This window comes from Balaenoptera ricei, chromosome 11, assembly GCF_028023285.1.
Source record: "Balaenoptera ricei isolate mBalRic1 chromosome 11, mBalRic1.hap2, whole genome shotgun sequence".
In the NCBI taxonomy this organism is placed as follows: domain Eukaryota; kingdom Metazoa; phylum Chordata; class Mammalia; order Artiodactyla; family Balaenopteridae; genus Balaenoptera; species Balaenoptera ricei.
In genome coordinates this window covers 43898948-43918523 of record NC_082649.1, presented here as the reverse complement: position 1 = coordinate 43918523, position 19576 = coordinate 43898948, and the positions used below count along the sequence as shown (strand labels likewise).

Sequence of the window (19576 nt, the reverse complement as noted above, 5' to 3'; positions counted from 1 at the left end):
GTGTGTGTGTGTGCGTGTGTGTGTGTGTGTTTCTTTTTTGCTGTTCCTATTGGGTGATTTCCACTACCTTGTCTTCCAGATCACTGATTCTTCTGCATCCTCTAATCTGCTGTTGATTCCCTCTAGTATATTTTTCACTTCAGTTATTGTATTCTTCTGTTCTGATTGGTTCTTTTTTATATTTTCTGTCTCTTTATTGAAGTTGTCACTGAGTTCAACCATTCTTCTCCAGAGTTCAATGAGCAGCTTTAAGACTATTACTTTGAACACTTTATCTGGTAAATTGCTTATCTCTATTTCATTTAGTTCTTTTTCTGAGGTTATGTCTTCTTCTTTCATGTGGAAGGTATTCCTTCATCTCTTCATTTTACCTAAATCTCTATGTCTGTTTCTATGTATTAGGTATAACAGCTACATCTTCTTGTCTTGAAAGAGTGGTCTTATGTACAAAACGTCCCATGGGGCCCAGTGGTGCAGTCCCCTCTGTTCACCAGAGCCAGGTGCTCCTAGAGTATCCCCTGTGTGGGTCACATGTGCCCTCTTGTTGTGATTGAGCTGTGATTGCTGCAGGCACCCTGGTGTGCAGGGCTGGCCCCCAGGAGCAGGAGCTGCTTTGGAGGGGAGCTGGGGCAGTCTGCTGGGTATGATGGGGTGGGAGCTGCTTTAAAGGAGCTAACCTGGGCAGGTACTCTGGGGAATGCTGGGCTGGGACACATGGTGTTAGCTAGGTTGATGGAGAATGACAAAAGTAGTGCCCACCACCCCCAGGACAGCTAGGTAGAAGGAGAGTAAAAAAGAATGATGCCTCTCAGTGCCTCTGTCCCCAGAGCAAGTTCGACCAGATCCCTGTCCTTCCAGCACCTGCCATAAAATTAGTCAGTGAACCTCCTTCTCCTATGACCCAGATACTTTTAAAGCTGCTGTGTCTGTGCTAGGATTTGGAGTGAGTGTAACCCCACTGTTTTTTTTTTTTTTTTAAACATCTTTATTGAAGTATAATTGCCTTACAATGGTGTGTTAGCTTCTGCTTTATAACAAAGTGAATCAGTTATACATATACAATATGTTCCCATTTCTCTTCCCTCTTGCATCTCCCTCCCTCCCACCCTCCCCATCCCACCCCTCTAGGTGGTCACAAAGCACCGAGCTGATCTCCCTGTGCTATGCAGCTGCTTCCCACTAGCTATCTATTTTACATTTGGTAGTGTATATATGTCCATGACACTCTCTTACCCTGTCACATCTCACCCCACCCCCTCCCCATATCCTCAAGTCCATTCTCTAGTAGGTCTGTGTCTTTATTCCCATCTTGCCACTAAGTTCTTCATGGCCTTTTTTTTTTTTTTTCCTTAGATTTCATATATATGTGTTAGCATACTGTATTTGTTTTTCTCTTTCTGACTTACTTCACTCTGTATGACAGACTCTAACTCCATCCACCTCATTACAAATACCTCCATTTCATTTCTTTTTATGGCTGAGTAATATTCCATTGTATATATGTGCCACATCTTCTTTATCCATTCATCTGTCGATGGACATTTAGGTTGCTTCCATGTCCTGGCTACTGTAAATAGAGCTGCAATGAACATTTTGGTACATGACTCTTTTTGACCTATGGTTTTCTCAGGGTATATGCCCAGTAGTGGGATTGCTGGGTCGTATGGTAGTTCTATTTGTAGTTTTTTAAGGAACCTCCATACTGTTCTCCATAGTGGCTGTATCAATTTACATTCCCACCAACAGTGCAAGAGTGTTCCCTTTCCTCCACACGCTCTCCAGCATTTATTGTTTCTAGATTTTTTGATGATGGCCATTCTGACCGGTGTGAGATGATATCTCATTGTAGTTTTGATTTGCATTTCTCTAATGATTAATGATGTTGAGCATTCTTTCATGTGTCTGTAGGCCATCTGTATATCTTCTTTGGAGAAATGTCTGTTTAGGTCTTCTGCCCATTTTTGGATTGGGTTGTTCGTTTTTTTGTTATTGAGCTGCATGAGCTGCTTGTAAATCTTGGAGATTAATCCTTTGTCAGTTGCTTCATTTGCAAATATTTTCTCCCATTCTGATGGTTGTCTTTTGGTCTTGTTTATGGTTTCCTTTGCTGTGCAAAAGCTTTTAAGTTTCATTAGGTCCCATTTGTTTATTTGTGTTCTTATTTCCATTTCTCTGGGAGCTGGGTCAAAAAGAATCTTGCTGTGATGTATGTCATAGAGTGTTCTGCCTATGTTTTCCTCTAAGAGTTTGATAGTGTCTGCCCTTACACTTAGGTGTTTAATCCATTTTGAGTTTATTTTTGTGCATGGTGTCAGGGAGTGTTCTAATTTCATACTTTTACATGTAGCTGTACAATTTTCCCAGCACCACTTATTGAAGAGGCTGTCTATTCTCCACTGTATATGCTTGCCTCCTTTATCAAAGATAAGGTGACCATATGTGCATGGGATTATCTTTGGGCTTTCTATCCTGTTCCATTGATCTATATTTCTGTTTTTGTGCCAGTACCAAACTGTCTTGATTACTGAAGCTTTGTAATATAGTCTGAAGTCAGGGAGCCTGATTCCCCCAGCTCCATTTTTCATTCTCAAGATTGCTTTGGCTATTCGCGGTCTTTTGTGTTTCCATACAAATTGTGAAATTTTTTATTCTAGTTCTGTGAAAAATGCCAGTGGTAGTTTGATAGGGATTGCATTGAATCTGTAGATTGCTTTGGGTAGTAGAGTCATTTTCACAATGTTGATTCTTCCAATCCAGGAACATGGTATATCTCTCCATCTATTTGTATCATCTTTAATTTCTTTCATCAGTGTCTTATAATTTTCTGCATACAGGTCTTTTGTCTCCTTACGTAGGTTTATTCCTAGATATTTTATTCTTTTTGTTGCAATGGTAAACGGGACTGTTTTCTTAATTTCACTTTCAGATTTTTCGTCATTAGTGTATAGAAATGCAAGAGATTTCTGTGCATTAATTTTGTATCCTGCTACTTTACCAAATTCATTGATTAGCTCTAGGAGTTTTCTGGTAGCATCTTTAGGATTCTCTATGTATAGTATCATGTCATCTGCAAATAGTGACAGCTTTACTTCTTCTTTTCCGATTTGGATTCCTTTTATTTCTTTGTCTTCTCTGATTGCTGTGGCTAACACTTCCAAAACTATGTTGAATAATAGTGGTGAGAGTGGGCAACCTTGTCTTGTTCCTGATCTTAGTGGAAATGGTTTCAGTTTTTCACCATTGAGGACAATGTTGGCTGTGGGTTTGTCATATATGGCCTTTATTATGTTGAGGAAAGTTCCCTCTATGCCTACTTTCTGCAGGGCTTTTATCATAAATGGGTGTTGAATTTTGTCGAAAGCTTTCTCTGCATCTATTGAGATGATCATATGGTTTTTCTCCTTCAATTTGTTAATATGGTGTATCACATTGATTGATTTGCATATGTTGAAGAATCCTTGCATTCCTGGGATAAACGCCACTTGATCATGGTGTATGATCCTTTTACTGTGCTGTTGGATTCTGTTTGCTAGTATTCTGTTGAGGATTTTTGCATCTATGTTCATCAGTGATATTGGCCTGTAGTTTTCTTTCTTTGTGACATCTTTGTCTGGTTTTGGTATCAGGGTGATGGTGGCCTCGTAGAATGAGTTTGGGAGTGTTCCTCCCTCTGCAGTATTTTGGAAGAGTTTGAGAAGGATAGGTGTTAGCTCTTCTCTAAATGTTTGATAGAATTCGCCTGTGAAGCCATCTGGTCCTGGGCTTTTGTTTGTTGGAAGGTTTTTAATCACAGTTTCAATTTCAGTGCTTGTGATTGGTCTGTTCATATTTTCTATTTCTTCCTGGTTCAGTCTCGGTAGTTTGTGCATTTCTAAGAATCTGTCCATTTCTTCCAGGTTGTCCATTTTATTGGCATAGAGTTGCTTGTAGTAATCTCTCATGATCGTTTGTATTTCTGCAGTGTCAGTGGTTATTTCTCCTTTTTCATTTCTAATTCTATTGATCTGAGTCTTCTCCCTTTTTCTCTTGATGAGTCTGGCTAATGGTTTATCAATTTTGTTTATCTTCTCAAAGAACCAGCTTTTAGTTTCATTGATTTTTGCTATTGTTTCCTTCATTTCTTTCTGACCTAATCTTTATGATTTCTTTCCTTTTGCTGGCTTTGGGGGTTTTTTGTTCTTCTTTCTCTAATTGCTTTAGGTGCAAGGTTAGGTTGTTTATTCGAGATGTTTCCTGTTTCTTGAGGTAGGCTTGTATTGCTATAAACTTCCCTCTTAGCACTGCTTTTGCTGCGTCCCATAGGTTTTGGGTCGTCGTATCTCCATTGTCATTTATTTCTAGGTATTTTTTGATTTCCCCTTTGATTTCTTCAGTGATCACTTCGTTATTAAGTAGTGTATTGTGTAGCCTCCATGTGTTTGTATTTTTTACAGATCTTTTCCTGTAATTGATATCTAGTCTCATAGCGTTGTGGTCGGAAAAGATACTTGATACGATTTCAATTTTCTTAAATTTACCAAGGCTTGATTTGTGACCCAAGATATGATCTATCCTGGAGAATGTTCCATGAGCACTTGAGAAAAATGTGTATTCTGTTGTTTTGGGGTGGAATGTCCTATAAATATCAATTAAGTCCATCTTGTTTAATGTATCATTTAAAGCTTGTGTTTCCTTATTTATTTTCATTTTGGATGATCTGTCCATTGGTGAAAGTGGGGTGTTAAAGTCCCCTACTATGATTGTGTTGCTGTCGATTTCCCCTTTTATGGCTGTTAGTATTTGCCTTATGTATTGAGGTGCTCCTATGTTGGGTGCATAAATATTTACAATTGTTATACCTTCCTCTTGGATCGATCCCTTGATCATTATATAGTGTCCTTCTTTGTCTCTTGTAATAGTCTTTATTTTAAAGTCTATTTTGTCTGATATGAGAATTGCTACTCCAGCTTTCTTTTGATTTCCATTTGCATGGAATATCTTTTTCCATCCCCTCACTTTCAGTCTGTGTGTGTCTCTAGGTCTGAAGTGGGTCTCTTGTAGACAGCATATATATGGGTCTTGTTTTTGTATCCATTCAGCCAGCCTGTGTCTTTTGGTGGGAGCATTTAATCCATTTACATTCAAGGTAATTATCGATAGGTATGTTCCTATTCCCATTTTCTTAAATGTTTTGGGTTTGTTATTGTAGGTGTTTTCCTTCTCTTGTGTTTCTTGCCTAGAGAAGTTCCTTTAGCATTTGTTGTAAAGCTGGTTTGGTGGTGCTGAACTCTCTCAGCTTTTGCTTGTCTGTAAAGGTTTTAATTTCTCCATCACATCTGAATGAGATCCTTGCTGGGTAGAGTAATCTTGGTTGTAGGTTTTTCTCCTTCATCACTTTAAGTATATCCTGCCACTCCCTTCTGGCTTGCAGAGTTTCTGCTGAAAGATCAGATGTTAACCTTATGGGGATTCCCTTGTGTGTTATTTGTTGTTTTTCCCTTGTTGCTTTTAATATGTTTTCCTTGTATTTAATTTTTGACCGTTTGATTAATATGTGTCTTGGCGTGTTTCTCCTTGGGTTTACCCTGTATGGGACTCTCTGTGCTTCCAGGACTTGATGAACTATTTCCTTTCCCATATTAGGGAAGTTTTCATCTATAATCTCTTCAAATATTTTCTCAGTCCCTTTCTTTTTCTCTTCTTCTTCCGGGACCCCTATAATTCGAATGTTGGTGCGTTTAATGTTGTCCCAGAGGTCTCTGAGACTGTCCTCAGTGCTTTTCATTCTTTTTTCTTTATCCTGCTCTGCAGTAGTTATTTCCACCATTTTATCTTCCAGGTCACTTATCCTTTCTTCTGCCTCAGTTATTCTGCTATTGATCCCATCTAGAGTATTTTTAATTTCATTTATTGTGTTTTTCATCGTTGCTTGGTTCCTCTTTAGTTCTTCTACATCCTTGTTAAATGTTTCTTGCATTTTGTCTATTCTATTTCCCAGATTTTGGATCATCCTTACTATCATTATTCTGAATTCTTTTTCAGGTAGACTACCTATTTCCTCTTCATTTGTTAAGTCTGGTGTGTTTTGACCCTGTTCCTTCATCTGCTGTGTGTTTTTCTGTCGTCTCATTTTGCTTATCTTACTGTGTTTGGGGTCTCCTTTTCACAGGCTGCAGGTTCGTAGTTCCTGCTGTTTTTGGTATCTGTCCCCAGTGGCTAAGGTTGGTTCAGTGGGTTGTGTAGGCTTCCTGGTGGAGGGGGCTAGTGCCTGAGTTCTGGTGGATGAGGCTGGATCTTGTCTTTCTGGTGGGCACGTCCACGTCTGGTGGTGTATTTTGGGGGGTCTGTGGCCTTATTATGATTTTAGGCAGCCTCTCTGCTAATGGATGGGGCTGTGTTCCTGTCTTGCTAGTTGTTTGGCATAGGGTGTTCAGCACTGTAGCTTGCTGGTCATTGAGTGATGCTGAGTCTTGATGTTGAGATGGAGATCTCTGAGAGATTTTTGCCGTTTGGTATTACGTGGAGCTGGGAGGTCTCTTGTGGACCAGTGTCCCGAAGTTGGCTCTCCCACCTCCGAGGTACGGCCCTGATGCCTGACTGGAGCACCAAGAGCCTTTCGTCCACACGACTCAGAGTAAAAGGGAGAAAAAATAGAAAGAAAGAAAGAAAGAGGCTATAATATAGTGAAGTAAAATAAAGCTATTATAAAGCAAAGCTATACAGACAAAATCTCACCCAGAAGCATATACATATACACTCACAAAAAAAGGAAAAGGGGAAAAATTAATATATCCTGCTCCCAAAGTCCACCTCCTGAATTTGGGATGATTCGTTGTCTATTCAGGTATTCAACAGATGCAGGCACATCAAGTTGTTTGTGGAGTTTTAATCCACTGCTTCTGATGCTACTGGGAGAGATTTCCCCTTCTCTTCTCTGTTCGCACAGCTCCCGGGGTTCAGCTTTGGATTTGGACCCGCCTCTGCATGTAGGTCGCCTGAGGGTGTCTGTTCCCTGCCCAGACAGGACGGGGCTAAAGGAGCAGCTGCTTCGGGGGCTCTGGCTCACCCAGGCCGCGGGGAGGGAGGGGTACGGAGGAGGCGGGGCGAGCCTGTGGTGTCAGAGGCCGGCGTGACGTTGCACCAGCCTGAGGCTCGCAGTGCGTTCTCCCAGGGAAGTTGTCCCTGGATCATGGGCCCCTGGCAGTGGCGGGCTGCACAGGCTCCCAGGAGGGGCGGTGTGGAGAGTGACCTGTGCTCGTACACAGGATTTTTGGAGGCGGCAGCAGCAGCCCCAGCGTCTCACGCCCGTCTCTGGGGTCTGCGCTGATAACCGCGGCTCACGCCTGTCTCTGGATTCTGCGCTGTTAGCCGCGGCTCGCGCCCGCCTCTGGGGTCCGCGCTGATAGCCGCGGCTCGCGCCAGTCTCTGGAGTTCGTTTAGGCGGCGCTCTGAATCCCCTCTCCTTGTGCGCCACGAAACAAAGTAGCAAGAAAAAGACTCTTGCCTCTTCGGCAGCTGCAGACTTTTTCCAGGTCTCCCTCCCAGCCAGCTGTGGTGCGCTAACCCCTTCAGGCTGTGTTCACACCGCCAACCCCAGCCCTCTCCCTGGGATCCGACCGAAGCCCTAGCCTCAGCTCCCAGCCCCGCCCGCCCCGGCGGCTGAGCAGACAAGCCTCTCGGGCTGGTGAATGCTGCTCGGCGCCGATCCTCTGTGCGGGAGTCTCTCCGCTTTTTCCTCTGCGCCCCTGTTGCTGTGGGGTCCACGCTGATAGCCACGGCTCGCGCCCGTCTCTGAAGTTCGTTTAGGCGGCGCTCTGAATCCCCTCTCCTCGCGCACCAGGAAACAAAGAGGGAAGAAAAAGTCTCTTGCCTCTTCGGCAGCTGCAGACTTTATCCCGGACTTCCTCCTGGCTAGCTGTGGTGCACTAACCCCTTCAGGCTGTGTTCACGCTGCCAACCCCAGCCCTCTCCCTGGGATCCGACTGCAGCCCGAGCCTCAGGTCCCAGCCCCGCCCGCCCCGGCGGGTGAGCAGAGGAGCCTCTGGGGTCGGTGAGTGCTGCTCGGCGCCGAGCCTCCATGCGGGAATCTCTCCGCTTTGCCCTCCGCAACCCTGTTGCTGCGCTCTCCTCCGTGGCTCCAAAGCTTCCCCCCTCTGCCACCCGCAGTCTCTGCCCGCGAAGGTCCTTCCTAGTGCGTGGAAATCTTTCCTCCTTCACAGCTCCCTCCCACTGGTGCAGGTGCCGTCCCTATTCTTTTGTCTCTGTTATTTCTTTTTTCTTTTGCCCTACCCAAGTACGGGGGGAGTTTCTTCCCTTTTGGGAGGTCTGACGTTTTCTGCCAGCATTCAGTGGGTGTTCTGTAGGAGCAGTTCCACGTGTAGATGTATTTCTACTGTATCTGTGGGAAGGAAGGTGATCTCCGCGTCTTACTCTTCCGCCATCTTCTCCCACCTCCCACCCCACTGGTTTTAAAAGCCAGACATTATGGGGTTCATCTTCCCAGCGCAGGGCCTCAGGCTGGGAAACCTGACATGGGGCTCACACCCCTCACTCCCCGGGGGCACCTCTCCAGCTGTGATACCCCTCCTGCTTGTGGGTCTTCACAATGGGGATGTGGGTTCTAACTAGACTGCTTCTCTGCCCCTCGATGTGTGGCCTTTTCTTTTTGTTCTTAGTTGTAGAAGGTCTGTCAAGCTAATCTTCAGGTTGTTCTCAGAGATGGTTCTTCCATATGTAGTTGTGGTTTTGGTGTGTCCACGAGAGGAGGTGAGCTCAGGATCTTTCTAATTTTCCATCTTGCTCCTGGAACCCCATAGTAGTATTTTTCTATAATCAAAGTCAGCCAAACATGAAGAGGCAAGGATAATGAATGAGGGGCAATGAAAACCTGTTGGTGCCTCCCAGTGGGAAGCCTAAGATTGCCAAAGTCATCTTGAATACAATGTAAACTTTGGGGAATGAAGTAGACAAAGGCAAGGTGGAAAAACATGTTAAAAAAAAAAAAAAGATATCCTCAAAATGGAGGAGGACAAATTTTGAGACATGAAAAAGAATTGACTTCATCTATTTTGTGACTTTCAAAGGTCAGGAAGGAGCTGTGAAAAGTCTTGAAAATTTGTTCATTTTAGTCCCGGCACTGAGCTAAGTGCTTGCGAGAGCTAATTCATATAATGTAACAACCCTAGAGCTAAGTTCTATTATTTTTTCCCCATGTATAAGATGGGGACACTGAGATTCCAATTTAAATAACTGGCCTGGAGTCGATCAGCACGAGATAATTGGCTAGCTGACTCCAGCCTCTAAACTTTTAACTACCTCTACTATGATCTTTATTAATAATGATTGTAATCTTTGTAGCTAATAAGAATGATACTTTCAACATATGTGTTTTGTATTCATTGCATCTTTAATAATGAACAAATCACTTCTTAATAAAAGAAAACATAATATGCTTCTAATATTTTGACAACTGTATGATATTAAATATCTCTACAACTGTGTAGAAAGGTTGAAATTTTTTTATTTAAAAATACCATTAGTTGATAAGATTTGTTTTAAGCACATTGAAATTATTGCATTACTTAACAGCAGATTTGATCCAAGATGCTCTAATTTCACGAGTAAAGTATTCCATTGCATGTGGAAAAGTATAAAGTGATATCCTGTGTTTTCTAAATGCATCACAGACACATTTCCTTCATTATAAAGTGGTCTCTAGGAAATAGGGGCCAAACCCTTTATTCTAAATTATGCATTTCTATTTTTAATGACTTTTTTGTTACACAACAATGGTTTAATGGTTACAGAGAAGCTTCTAGAACATTTTTTCATGTCAGCATTCTTTGACCACAACATTACACAGATTTTCCATTTGACTTTCTTCTCTTCCTCAAACCCAAACTGAAATCACAGAAGTGGAGGAAATATGTCCCTTTATTCTCACCAAATGAAATTCTTGCTTCTGTCTTTACTTACACATGTTCACAGTTGCCTGAACCCAAAACCACACAGGCTGAAAATGAAATATAAAATAGTTTGCTTGGAAAAACATTTACCCTATGAAGTAATTGTTGCTAAATACTTTTGGATCAACAAACTGGTAACTTTCAAATGGTTTTGAATAATATTTCTACTAATGTAAAATTGGCAAAGTTTAGTCAATTTCAATGAATGTATTGGGAGCCCAGGAAAATATTGTCTAGGAGAATTTTATTAACTAATATAGCTATGAGTGATTTCAGTTCTTCTGGTGAACCTCTCTCTCAACAGTTTTTTATTCCATGCATGCTCATGGCATTATATTAGTTTTGCCAAGAATTGCTTTTATAAATCAGTTTTACATTTTGTTTTTTAATATTATATAGTTTTATGTATTTTTTACTTGGTATTTATAAAGTAAGTATTTAGTAGTTCTTGGTATAGTTGGACCTAGAGGATATTATGACTTTTTTTCATATCTATGACGTGTATTCATGCTTTACTAACTTATGAACACAGGCAGTAAGAAAAAGAATCTTTTCTTCCTAATCTGAGATTCCCCCCAAATACTCTCAATATCGCATATGTTGAAATAATGTAAGATTTGTGGCTATGTCCTAATGCAGACCATGCTCAGAATTAGAATTATTCAGATAAAAGGTGTTAAATCAAATTCAGGGAGTGACCTCGGTGGGGGGGAGGGGGTGGCTCTCAAGATCTGCTGGGAGGTGAGGCCAGGGCACTGCTTGGGCATAATTTTATTTTTCCCCAGAGTGAGAATATAGCCTTGCTGACAGTGGGATTGGCTGCAAAAACAGGAGTAACTAATTCCTACTAATATAGATTGTGTAAGAGCATAGAAACTTGAATAGGGTTGAAACCTTAAGTAACAAAGAGTTCTGTGCAGCACGAAATTCAGCTTCTCAGGTCTGACGGTATCGGGGCAATTGCAGGATCACTTTAGAGATTCTTGGGGCCAAGCAACATGGCACTGACACAGCTGCAGAACCATGTATGGCCACCTTGCATCTGATAAGATTCTACAGACAGATTTTATTTGAATTTTATTTAAATTCAGAACTTAATCATTATGGTGAGTTTGTATGAGTGTGTATTTGAATGGGAGTTGGTTCTGGGTGGTTTCATGCCAAATCATGGTCTATTGAAATGGAAGCCTTTATTTTGAACAATATTGACTTTGATTGTGTTGAGAGTATGCATTTTCTGCTTTAGAAAGGATACAATTCGTTTCACTCTGTTTTTTTTATACTCGTAATTCAATTATTTACTCTTGCTTTATGTTTAGAGTGCTGATAGGGTATACTGTGCTCATGTTTTATAATGTTACTTTAAATTTTTATGTCGTTTTATGTTATTCTCTAGTTAGTATGTTTATAAAGCGACCAGTATGTTAGTCCCTTGTTGATGGGCGTTGCTCTCATACAACTTTTCTCTGCAAAGGAGGTAGTGCCATGGTGAACGAATTGAGCCAAATAGGATCAAACTGAATTCCAATTTATCATTTAAGTTTGGATCTTAAAACTAGAACTGTGTGCCATATCTTGCACCGTAATTGTGGCTACCACATGGGCCAGTATTGTATTAATAGTCAAAATATGAAAATCAAAACAATGGCAGACTTTCCCTGTTGTTGAAGATACTTGATCTAGTTGCCCTGATTTACTGAGGACCACTGCTGTTCTTTGAAAGCCCTGAAGATGCAGAGGGCTTTCAAAGAAATACTGATGGTGCCCACTTTCCCGGTCCTTTGAAATCCCTTTTCTGCCAAAGTCAATACATATATATATATAAACAAATGTTATTCATTATTTCAATTGAAGTATCATCAAGAAAGGAGCTAAGAAAAATGAATAAGAAATAAAAATTAATTAGTACCATCACTGTTTGATCGGGGTGATAAATGATCATTTTGGAAAATGCAGTGAATGACAATAGAACTGCTTTCCCATTATTAAATGTGCTCACGTCATTCTCAAATTCAGACAATTAGCATTAATTTTCTCTGAATCTTGCTAGAGAACTCATACATTTGGGCTCAGCCATGTGAAAGAGTTCTCTATTTCTTTCTTTCTGTCTCTCTACAAACTGGTCTGCATATGCTCCACGATTTTATCAGCAAGGGAATCATTAGGAGAAAGATTGCCATATCTTATACAAGGAGTTATGTTCCTGGGTGTTTCAAGGCTCAATTTGGAGGAAATTATTTAGTTTCATTAGTTTTCAGTTATGGTTGTGAGACTATGAGGGCCTTTGGAACTGTTGTACTGAATCTGAACTCCTATGATTTGACAGTCTTTTTGCATTAATCATTATAATAACATAAGAAAGTGTTCAAATGAAATATTCTTATTTTATCACTTATGTTGGTCTGAAAGAAGAGCCAAGATTAATATCTTCATAGCTTTTTTTTTAAAGCCTGTATTTAAAACTTTAAATATCAGTAGATGTTCATATAATATTAAATCTCATAAAATTTTTCTTTTCCAAAATTTGATTAATATAAATAGTGGTTTCATGTAGTCAAGAGATATGTTTGATGATTTGCATTATTTACAAGTTAAAACTCCAATTATGGCCTATTCTTCTTTAATGATACAGTCTAAATTTTTTAAATTAAAAATCTACTTTATTTCTTTTTAGGGAATCCCAGGATTTCCTGGAAACCAAGGATTAATGGGACAAAAAGTAAGTACTAATGAAAGTTGAAAGATTTGGGCCTGGAATCTGATTATGAAAAGGGCAAAGTGGTGATGTCTCTTCACATAGAATACATTTTACCACATTCATGGCAACAGTTAATGGTTCAAACATGATATAATTTCAGAAGCTCTTATTTTGACCTTACAATTAGTTTTTGTTGTTGTTTTATACAGATAGTATAAATTTGAATTTACATACATGCTTTCTATTCTACTTAGTTACTTTCTATCTTGTGCTCTTAGACCATACTTTTGGGATAATTGTACTACTTCCTTAACTGTATTTTTAGAAATTCTTTTAGTACAAATACTTTGGTTATAAACTTTCAGTTTTTATTCAACTACCAGTATGTTTATTTTACTCTTGTTTTTGAGAGAGGATTTTGTAGAGTATACAGTTCAAGACTGATGATTATTTCCTCTTAATACACTGAAATTTTTCTACTGTCATCTCCTGGCTTCCATGGTTAACTGAAAAATCTGCTCTTGTTCTAATCATCATTCCTTTGTAAGTGATCTGTCCCTTCTTTGGGGATTCTTTTAAGGTATTTTATTTGTTTTTAGTGTTCTTAAAACTCACTGCGATGTATCTAGATATGGATTTCTCTTTATTCAGCCGGGTGGGAATTTAGTTTGCTTCCTGGCTCTGTAGAATTATTTCCATTATCTCTGGAAGACATGAGCTGTTAATCTCCATGCTACTTCTCTTCATCCTCTGCTCTTCCCTCTTTCTGGAATTCTAGTTAGACATATTTTATTCCTTCTAATTTTGTCCTCTACATCTCTAAATTGCTTACTTCCATATCCTTGATTCTTAAATTCTGGTTAAATTGTTTGGATATATTTTCCAGTCTATTTATTCTCCCTTTACTATGTCTAATCTGCTGTTTAAACCATCAATTGATTTTTAAAAAAATCTAAATGATCATATTTTTCATTTCTAGAATTTCAAATTTTGATAACATCTTTTTATTCTTTTTTTATGGAAGTATAGTTGATTTACACCATTGTGTTAGTTTCAAGGGACAGCAAAGTGATTCAGTTATATATATATATATATATATATATATATATATATATATATATATACACAAATACATCCCTGTGCTATAACATCTTTTTATTCTTGATAGTCTAGTCTCTTGTTCTATCTTCAGTCCTAGTAATCATTCATGATTCCATTTTTTCATTTGTAAAGATTTCACATATAGTTCTAAATTCTCTTTCTAGCCATTCTGACAGCTGCGATTCATTGTTATTCCTCTTGATTCTCAGTCTGTGGTTTTCTGCCTCTCCTGTCTTAATTGTTGATGCTGAGCTCATTGCTTCATCCTAGTTAGTGGGTGTCCTGTCAGCCTAACTGGGGCATGGAGAGCCTCCTGCTGGTAGCCACGGGTACCATTTCAGTGCTCTTTGAGGGTCTTGAGCCATTGTAGGTACTAAAGATTCCTGCCCTCTCCCCATGGCTGGCCCAGTGTTCAGTTTCCTAAAAGCTGAGCATGTCCCCTCAGACACCTCCAGCCCTCTTATTTCCTGCAGCTCAACTTCTAGCAAGGTTTCTGCACACTTCCAAATCCTCATAATCACAATCTTAACCGAGCATATATTTTATTAAAGTGAGGGATCTTTGAAGACTTCCCCTGTTTCTCAAAGAGGATGTTCTTTCCAGGGTTTTTGTTCTGGAACCAGAAAATCCCTTGGAGCATCAGGTCAGCCACAATCCCAAAATTTGAAGTCTAAATGCGATTAAACTGTGTCCTAATTTTTCTTAATCTGTACTTACTATCATAGTTCTTAAATTATGGTAAATAAGAAATTTTTCCACTTGATTTTTTTCCCTCTGTTGTCTCACCTCACCAACTGTGTGTGAACTGCTAGGTCTTCCTTTGAAAGAATAACAATGCCGCTCCTGATTTCCTAATGAAAATATTTTCCTTAGTAATTCCACAGACCCTAGGCCTACGTCTTTAAGGTGTTAGATTCCTGATTTTTTACCTTGCATTGCTTCGTCTTACAGTAGAGGAAGGAAAGGCAGACACATTGGGCTGATTGAAATTGAGTTTTCATTTCATAATGCTTTGGTAGGAAATTTCTAAAGATGAATTGATACTCTGCAATTTTAAACTTGATCTGTATTTGATTTTTAGGGAGAAATTGGGCCTCCAGGACCACTAGGAAAAAAAGGAGCTCCGGGGATACCTGTATGTTAATGTCATTATTATTACTGGGGTGTTTGAAATATTGTCATTATGTACCAGGAGTTCTTATTCTGAAATTCACAAAACTGGTGGGAGGATTCAGCAATGAGATTTTTGGGATCCACAAATTCCATGCATTTGTATGACAAAGATTATGCCCATTTTTCCAGAGGAGTCTAGATTTCTTCAGATTCTCAAAAAGTTGGCTACTCAAGTAAGGATTAAGAACCCTTACTGTAGATAAACCAGAAAACAAATATCCTAGCTAAAAGCAAATACTGAGTACCATGAGAAGATCTAAAACTCAATAAATATTCTTTGTTATTTTTTAGAAAATTTACAAATTTATTACACTAATGAGGGAGAACATATTCAGAACAGGTAGTATAGGAAGATCCTAAATTAGTGAACAAGTAATTTTGGAAGTTCTGGGAGTAAAGGGACATATGAGTATGACATTAGAAATTATGATAATCCTATGGTGTATAGGACTCCATAAAAAATTTCTAAAAGTAAATTGTTAGAAGCGATGTGTATTTTAATCTATGAATCAAATTGCCTGTAATAGCTTTTTTTAAGTAAAAAAAATGAACAGTTTATGACTTTTCATTTAATTATGTAAGTTAAAAAAGCAGATATTTTACCCAGTGAAAAGATTTGATAAAATCTTGGTGAAAGATTTGAATGGAATATTCTTCCTCTACCTCCATCATCAAGACCAAATTATTTTTTCATTGAAATATTAAACGAAACTTGATTATTTACCAGTATTTAAAAGTTAGCCTCCAGAAAATGAAGGCGTTGACTAGAACTTCATTGAACTTCAAGAATATCTGTATTTAATATTTCTAATATTTCAAACACTATGCTATGACTAGTATATTTTACATTTTATAGTTGTAATAAATCCTGAATTGATAGCAAACCATAGTAGTGATGACATGCTGTTTTCAATGTGACTATACTGAGATTCTGTTTTCTGATAATACTAATTGAATATTTTTTGCTCATCACATTTCCTTTGCTGTGATTAAGAGAAAGCAAATGTTTTTTCATATATGTAATAGTATTTAAATGGAATCTAAATTAAATTAGTTCCTTGTTGCTAGAGTAGTTATCAGTGTCTTATTTTGAATCATATGGTTACTAAAATATGGCCATTTGTAACTTGAATAGACATTCTTACATTCAGAGAAATTATTAGATTTTAATTCTTTAAAATCATTATTCAAGAAAATAGGAAATGTAAGTACAATTGACCAAAATAACATCTATGCAGAAATCTAATTCTTGGCCATCATGAGAACGGAAGCAAGTAGAGTGTAGAAAAAAGAAACTTTTCTTTACATTTGTCTCTTACTAGCTCTCCAGTCATTTTTGCTATTTGTAAGTGATTTAAGCAACCAAGTTACAAGGGCTTTGCTAGCCTTCATGTTATCTTGCATAGTTTGATTCTTTATTATCCCTTATTTGAATGTATGTAGGGACGTTTCCCATATCTTGCATTATATTTTAGTGGATTGATTATTATGGTAATGTATAACTTGAAAACTGATTGAATATTTTAAAAATATTATTCTCTAAATTGCTCTTGCAATTTCCACTTAAAATGTAGGGTTTGATGGGAAGCGACGGCTCACCAGGTCAGCCTGGAGCCCCAGGATCTAAGGTAAAGAAAATTAACAAGATTGAGGGCTTTGTGCAAAATGACCATTTAGGTAGTTCAGTCAAAGTTTTAACTACATTGATTTTATTTTGAATGTGGTTTGAATTCTGTGAACAAGCACTTGTAGGAATGAAGTCTTAGGCAAAAACTAAGCATATTAAACACGCTAACGTAAAGCAGGCCTGGTTTAAGCTGGAAAAGGTCCACGATCCTGCATGACTCAGCCCTCTTCCCTTACTGGCAGCTCAGGGGACTGAGGAATACCCAGAGCTCTATGGGGCTCTGTACCCAGCCCACCATCTAGAACATCTGTAGTGACCACTGAGGGTAACTTTACCAACTTCCAAGTCCTTTTCTTGGTTTTTTATTTAGTGGAATGTATGTGGAATTTTTATTTGTAAATGCCTTGTAGTGAGTTTTATCCTCCCTCAGGACTGTGGATAAGATGGCACATTATCTTAACTTTCACATTTAAAAAGTAAGGCACGCTTGACAATATATTTAGGTGTCAGGTGAGGTTATTCTTAAGGTAGAACTGGAACTCTGAGTGCCATGATTCGACCGTTTTCTAGGTGTACAGAGTCATGTGTAAGAGAATTTCTTTTTATTAGAGGATCAGATTTTTATTAGAGGATCAGACCGGGTACCTTCTGGCTCAACTCAAGAAACTATTCTCGACTACTTAATAAGTAGATTCTAGGATAGCCTTCCAAAAGGAAGTGATGGAATTGCTGTTTTGGAAGCATTCAACCTTTAACTAGACCAGGGAAATAGATCCTGGCATACAAAATGAGTAGATGGCCTAATCTACTCTACTTTTAATTCTAAAGTACCTAGAGAAAGAGATAGGATAAAATGTCATGGGGAGCCCAGTGATTAGGGAAAAGTAGCTGCCCTCTCACCAGAGGTGGACCCTGTGGGTGCTTGGAACACTGTGAGTCCTAGCAGTAGTAAGTGTACACTTGCCAAGTGGAGGTTCTCCATCATGTTGCAAGGTCATGTTGTAAGAAAAAATAGAGTAGTTGTATATTCCTTAAATAACTGGGGTACAATGGACTCTCCTATGATGTTCTGGATACTCTAATTCTTAAGAACGCAGCCTAAGATTTTGTCAGCATTTTTAATTAGCCACTTAACATTGTTGGCTCACACTGAGCTGGAGGTCAACTAAACCTGCCAAATTTTCCATAAAAGACATTAGAACAATGTACTTGTGGCATCCACCACTTGGGTAGGTCTGCTGTTGTGGCTGGGGAGTCAAGTGGCTGATTCTGACATCACAGTTTGTTTTTACATAAATTATTATAAAGTTTGATTTCCCTCATCTTGTCCTTCTACGATTATTTTGTTAAAAATAGATTCAAGATGTTAAAATTATACCTTTTAAATGTAATCTTTTCAGTGAAACATTTCAACTTGTTTTCATGCAGTATATTACCTCAGGTCTTAGAAAGTTTTTCTGCCAAGGGCCAGATAGGACATGTTTTAGTCTTTGAGGGCCATATAATTTCTGTTGCAGCCACTCAACTCTGCTATTGGAATGCAAAAGCAGCCACGGCATGGATGTGCCCATGTTTCATACAAGTTTATTTACAAAAGGAGGCATTGGGCTGACTTAGCCCACAGGCCGTAGTTTACTTGCCTCTATGTTACCTTATCCCTCTGGTTTTGTCAACTAATGTATTTGTGAACTATGCCTTCAATATCAATTGATATAAGTTCAAGAGTAAGACAAAAAAGCTGTGTTAAGCAAGGCAGGGATGAGGCTGAAATTCTGTGGTAGATCTTTAGAAAACTTCCGATTTAGATTGTAATACCTCTTTTTAAAATAGCCATTGAACCATTTATAAGTCTATTTTACCGTATCATATTCCAGTTTTATAAAATATTATCTAAATGACATCAGGGTATATTAACATAATCAAGTCATGTAGCTTTTGGCAAGTCCTGTCACCTTTGAGTTTCAGCTTAGTCACTTGTAAAATTAGAAAATTTAAGGAACCATTGTTCTATGGTATAATCATGCTGTTATGTGCTAAATGCTCTAATTAAGTCCAAATAGTATGCTCACGTGGTTCTCAACGTGAGCTGAGAATGAAAGTGGTTCCCTTTACTGATCAGTGAGCCTGACCTGGCTCTGGGTGATCATCGCCCCCCACTTCTAAGTGTCACACCAACCTCTTTAATTATAGGTTTTTGCCAGACATTGATTAGGTTGTGATTTCAGGTGTCCAAGTATATTTGAAAGCCAGAACCACCACTGACAATCTCTCCTGATGATCCAGGAGGCAGGTTGTCGTTTATAACCAGTCCTCTTTTCCTATCTTACATTCTTTGCTCTGACAACTTGGTCTTGCTTTCCAAATGTCTGTTAGCAAGGACTGCACTGGAATCCTGAAAAAGAATGCAAACTAAAAGTTTTCTGATTCATGCTTCTTCCAAAAGCCACTCAAAAGTGCATTTGAGGCTAATTTTCTTTTTTCAGTTGCATACTGAAAATGAGTCATACAGAGAAAGCAAAACAGAGAAAGATGAAGATTTCCAGCCTAGAGCATGCTATTAAGATACATGGGTCTGGCTTGTGCAGCACAAAGACCTAGCTAATTAGTGCCTGTTCCTAAAGATTGGAATCTCTCTTTTTACTTGGAGCTGCCAACATCAAACAGGCTGGCAGAAAGCTTTATAAATATGTGGACTCACTTCTCTGCTTAAAAGAGTTTTTCTTAGTAAGTAGGCTTAACATATAGATTCTATATTTCAAACAATTGGCAAGTTGAAAATGTAAAAGTTGTTTAACATGTATTCCCTTAAGTGTCTGTATCAGATATATGGTGACTAAATTCAAAAAAATTCAAATGGTTTTGATGCATTGACAGGGAAATAAAGGAGAACCTGGACTTCAAGGGCTGCCTGGGGCTTCTGGGCTCAAGGTAATTAATTTGTTTTGAAGCATTTGGAAATTTTTTCAAAGAAGTATGAGTTCCTCTCATTATTTGATGAGATTAACATTTGTATCCCTTAAGAAAAGATAGATG

At 38.8% G+C, this 19576-nt stretch overlaps 1 protein-coding gene across 3 annotated transcripts in view; it reads left to right on the top strand.

The window, feature by feature from the left end:
- Nucleotides 1-19576, top strand: part of COL21A1 (collagen type XXI alpha 1 chain) — a 193059-nt gene that overhangs the window by 159962 nt on the left and 13521 nt on the right. For all 3 annotated transcript variants that reach the window (XM_059938999.1, XM_059938997.1, XM_059938998.1), the window contains 4 exons: nt 12619-12663; nt 14825-14878; nt 16491-16544; nt 19418-19471. In XM_059938999.1, coding sequence (XP_059794982.1) covers nt 12619-12663; nt 14825-14878; nt 16491-16544; nt 19418-19471 — 207 coding nt within the window. The remainder of the gene's footprint in view (nt 1-12618; nt 12664-14824; nt 14879-16490; nt 16545-19417; nt 19472-19576) is intronic.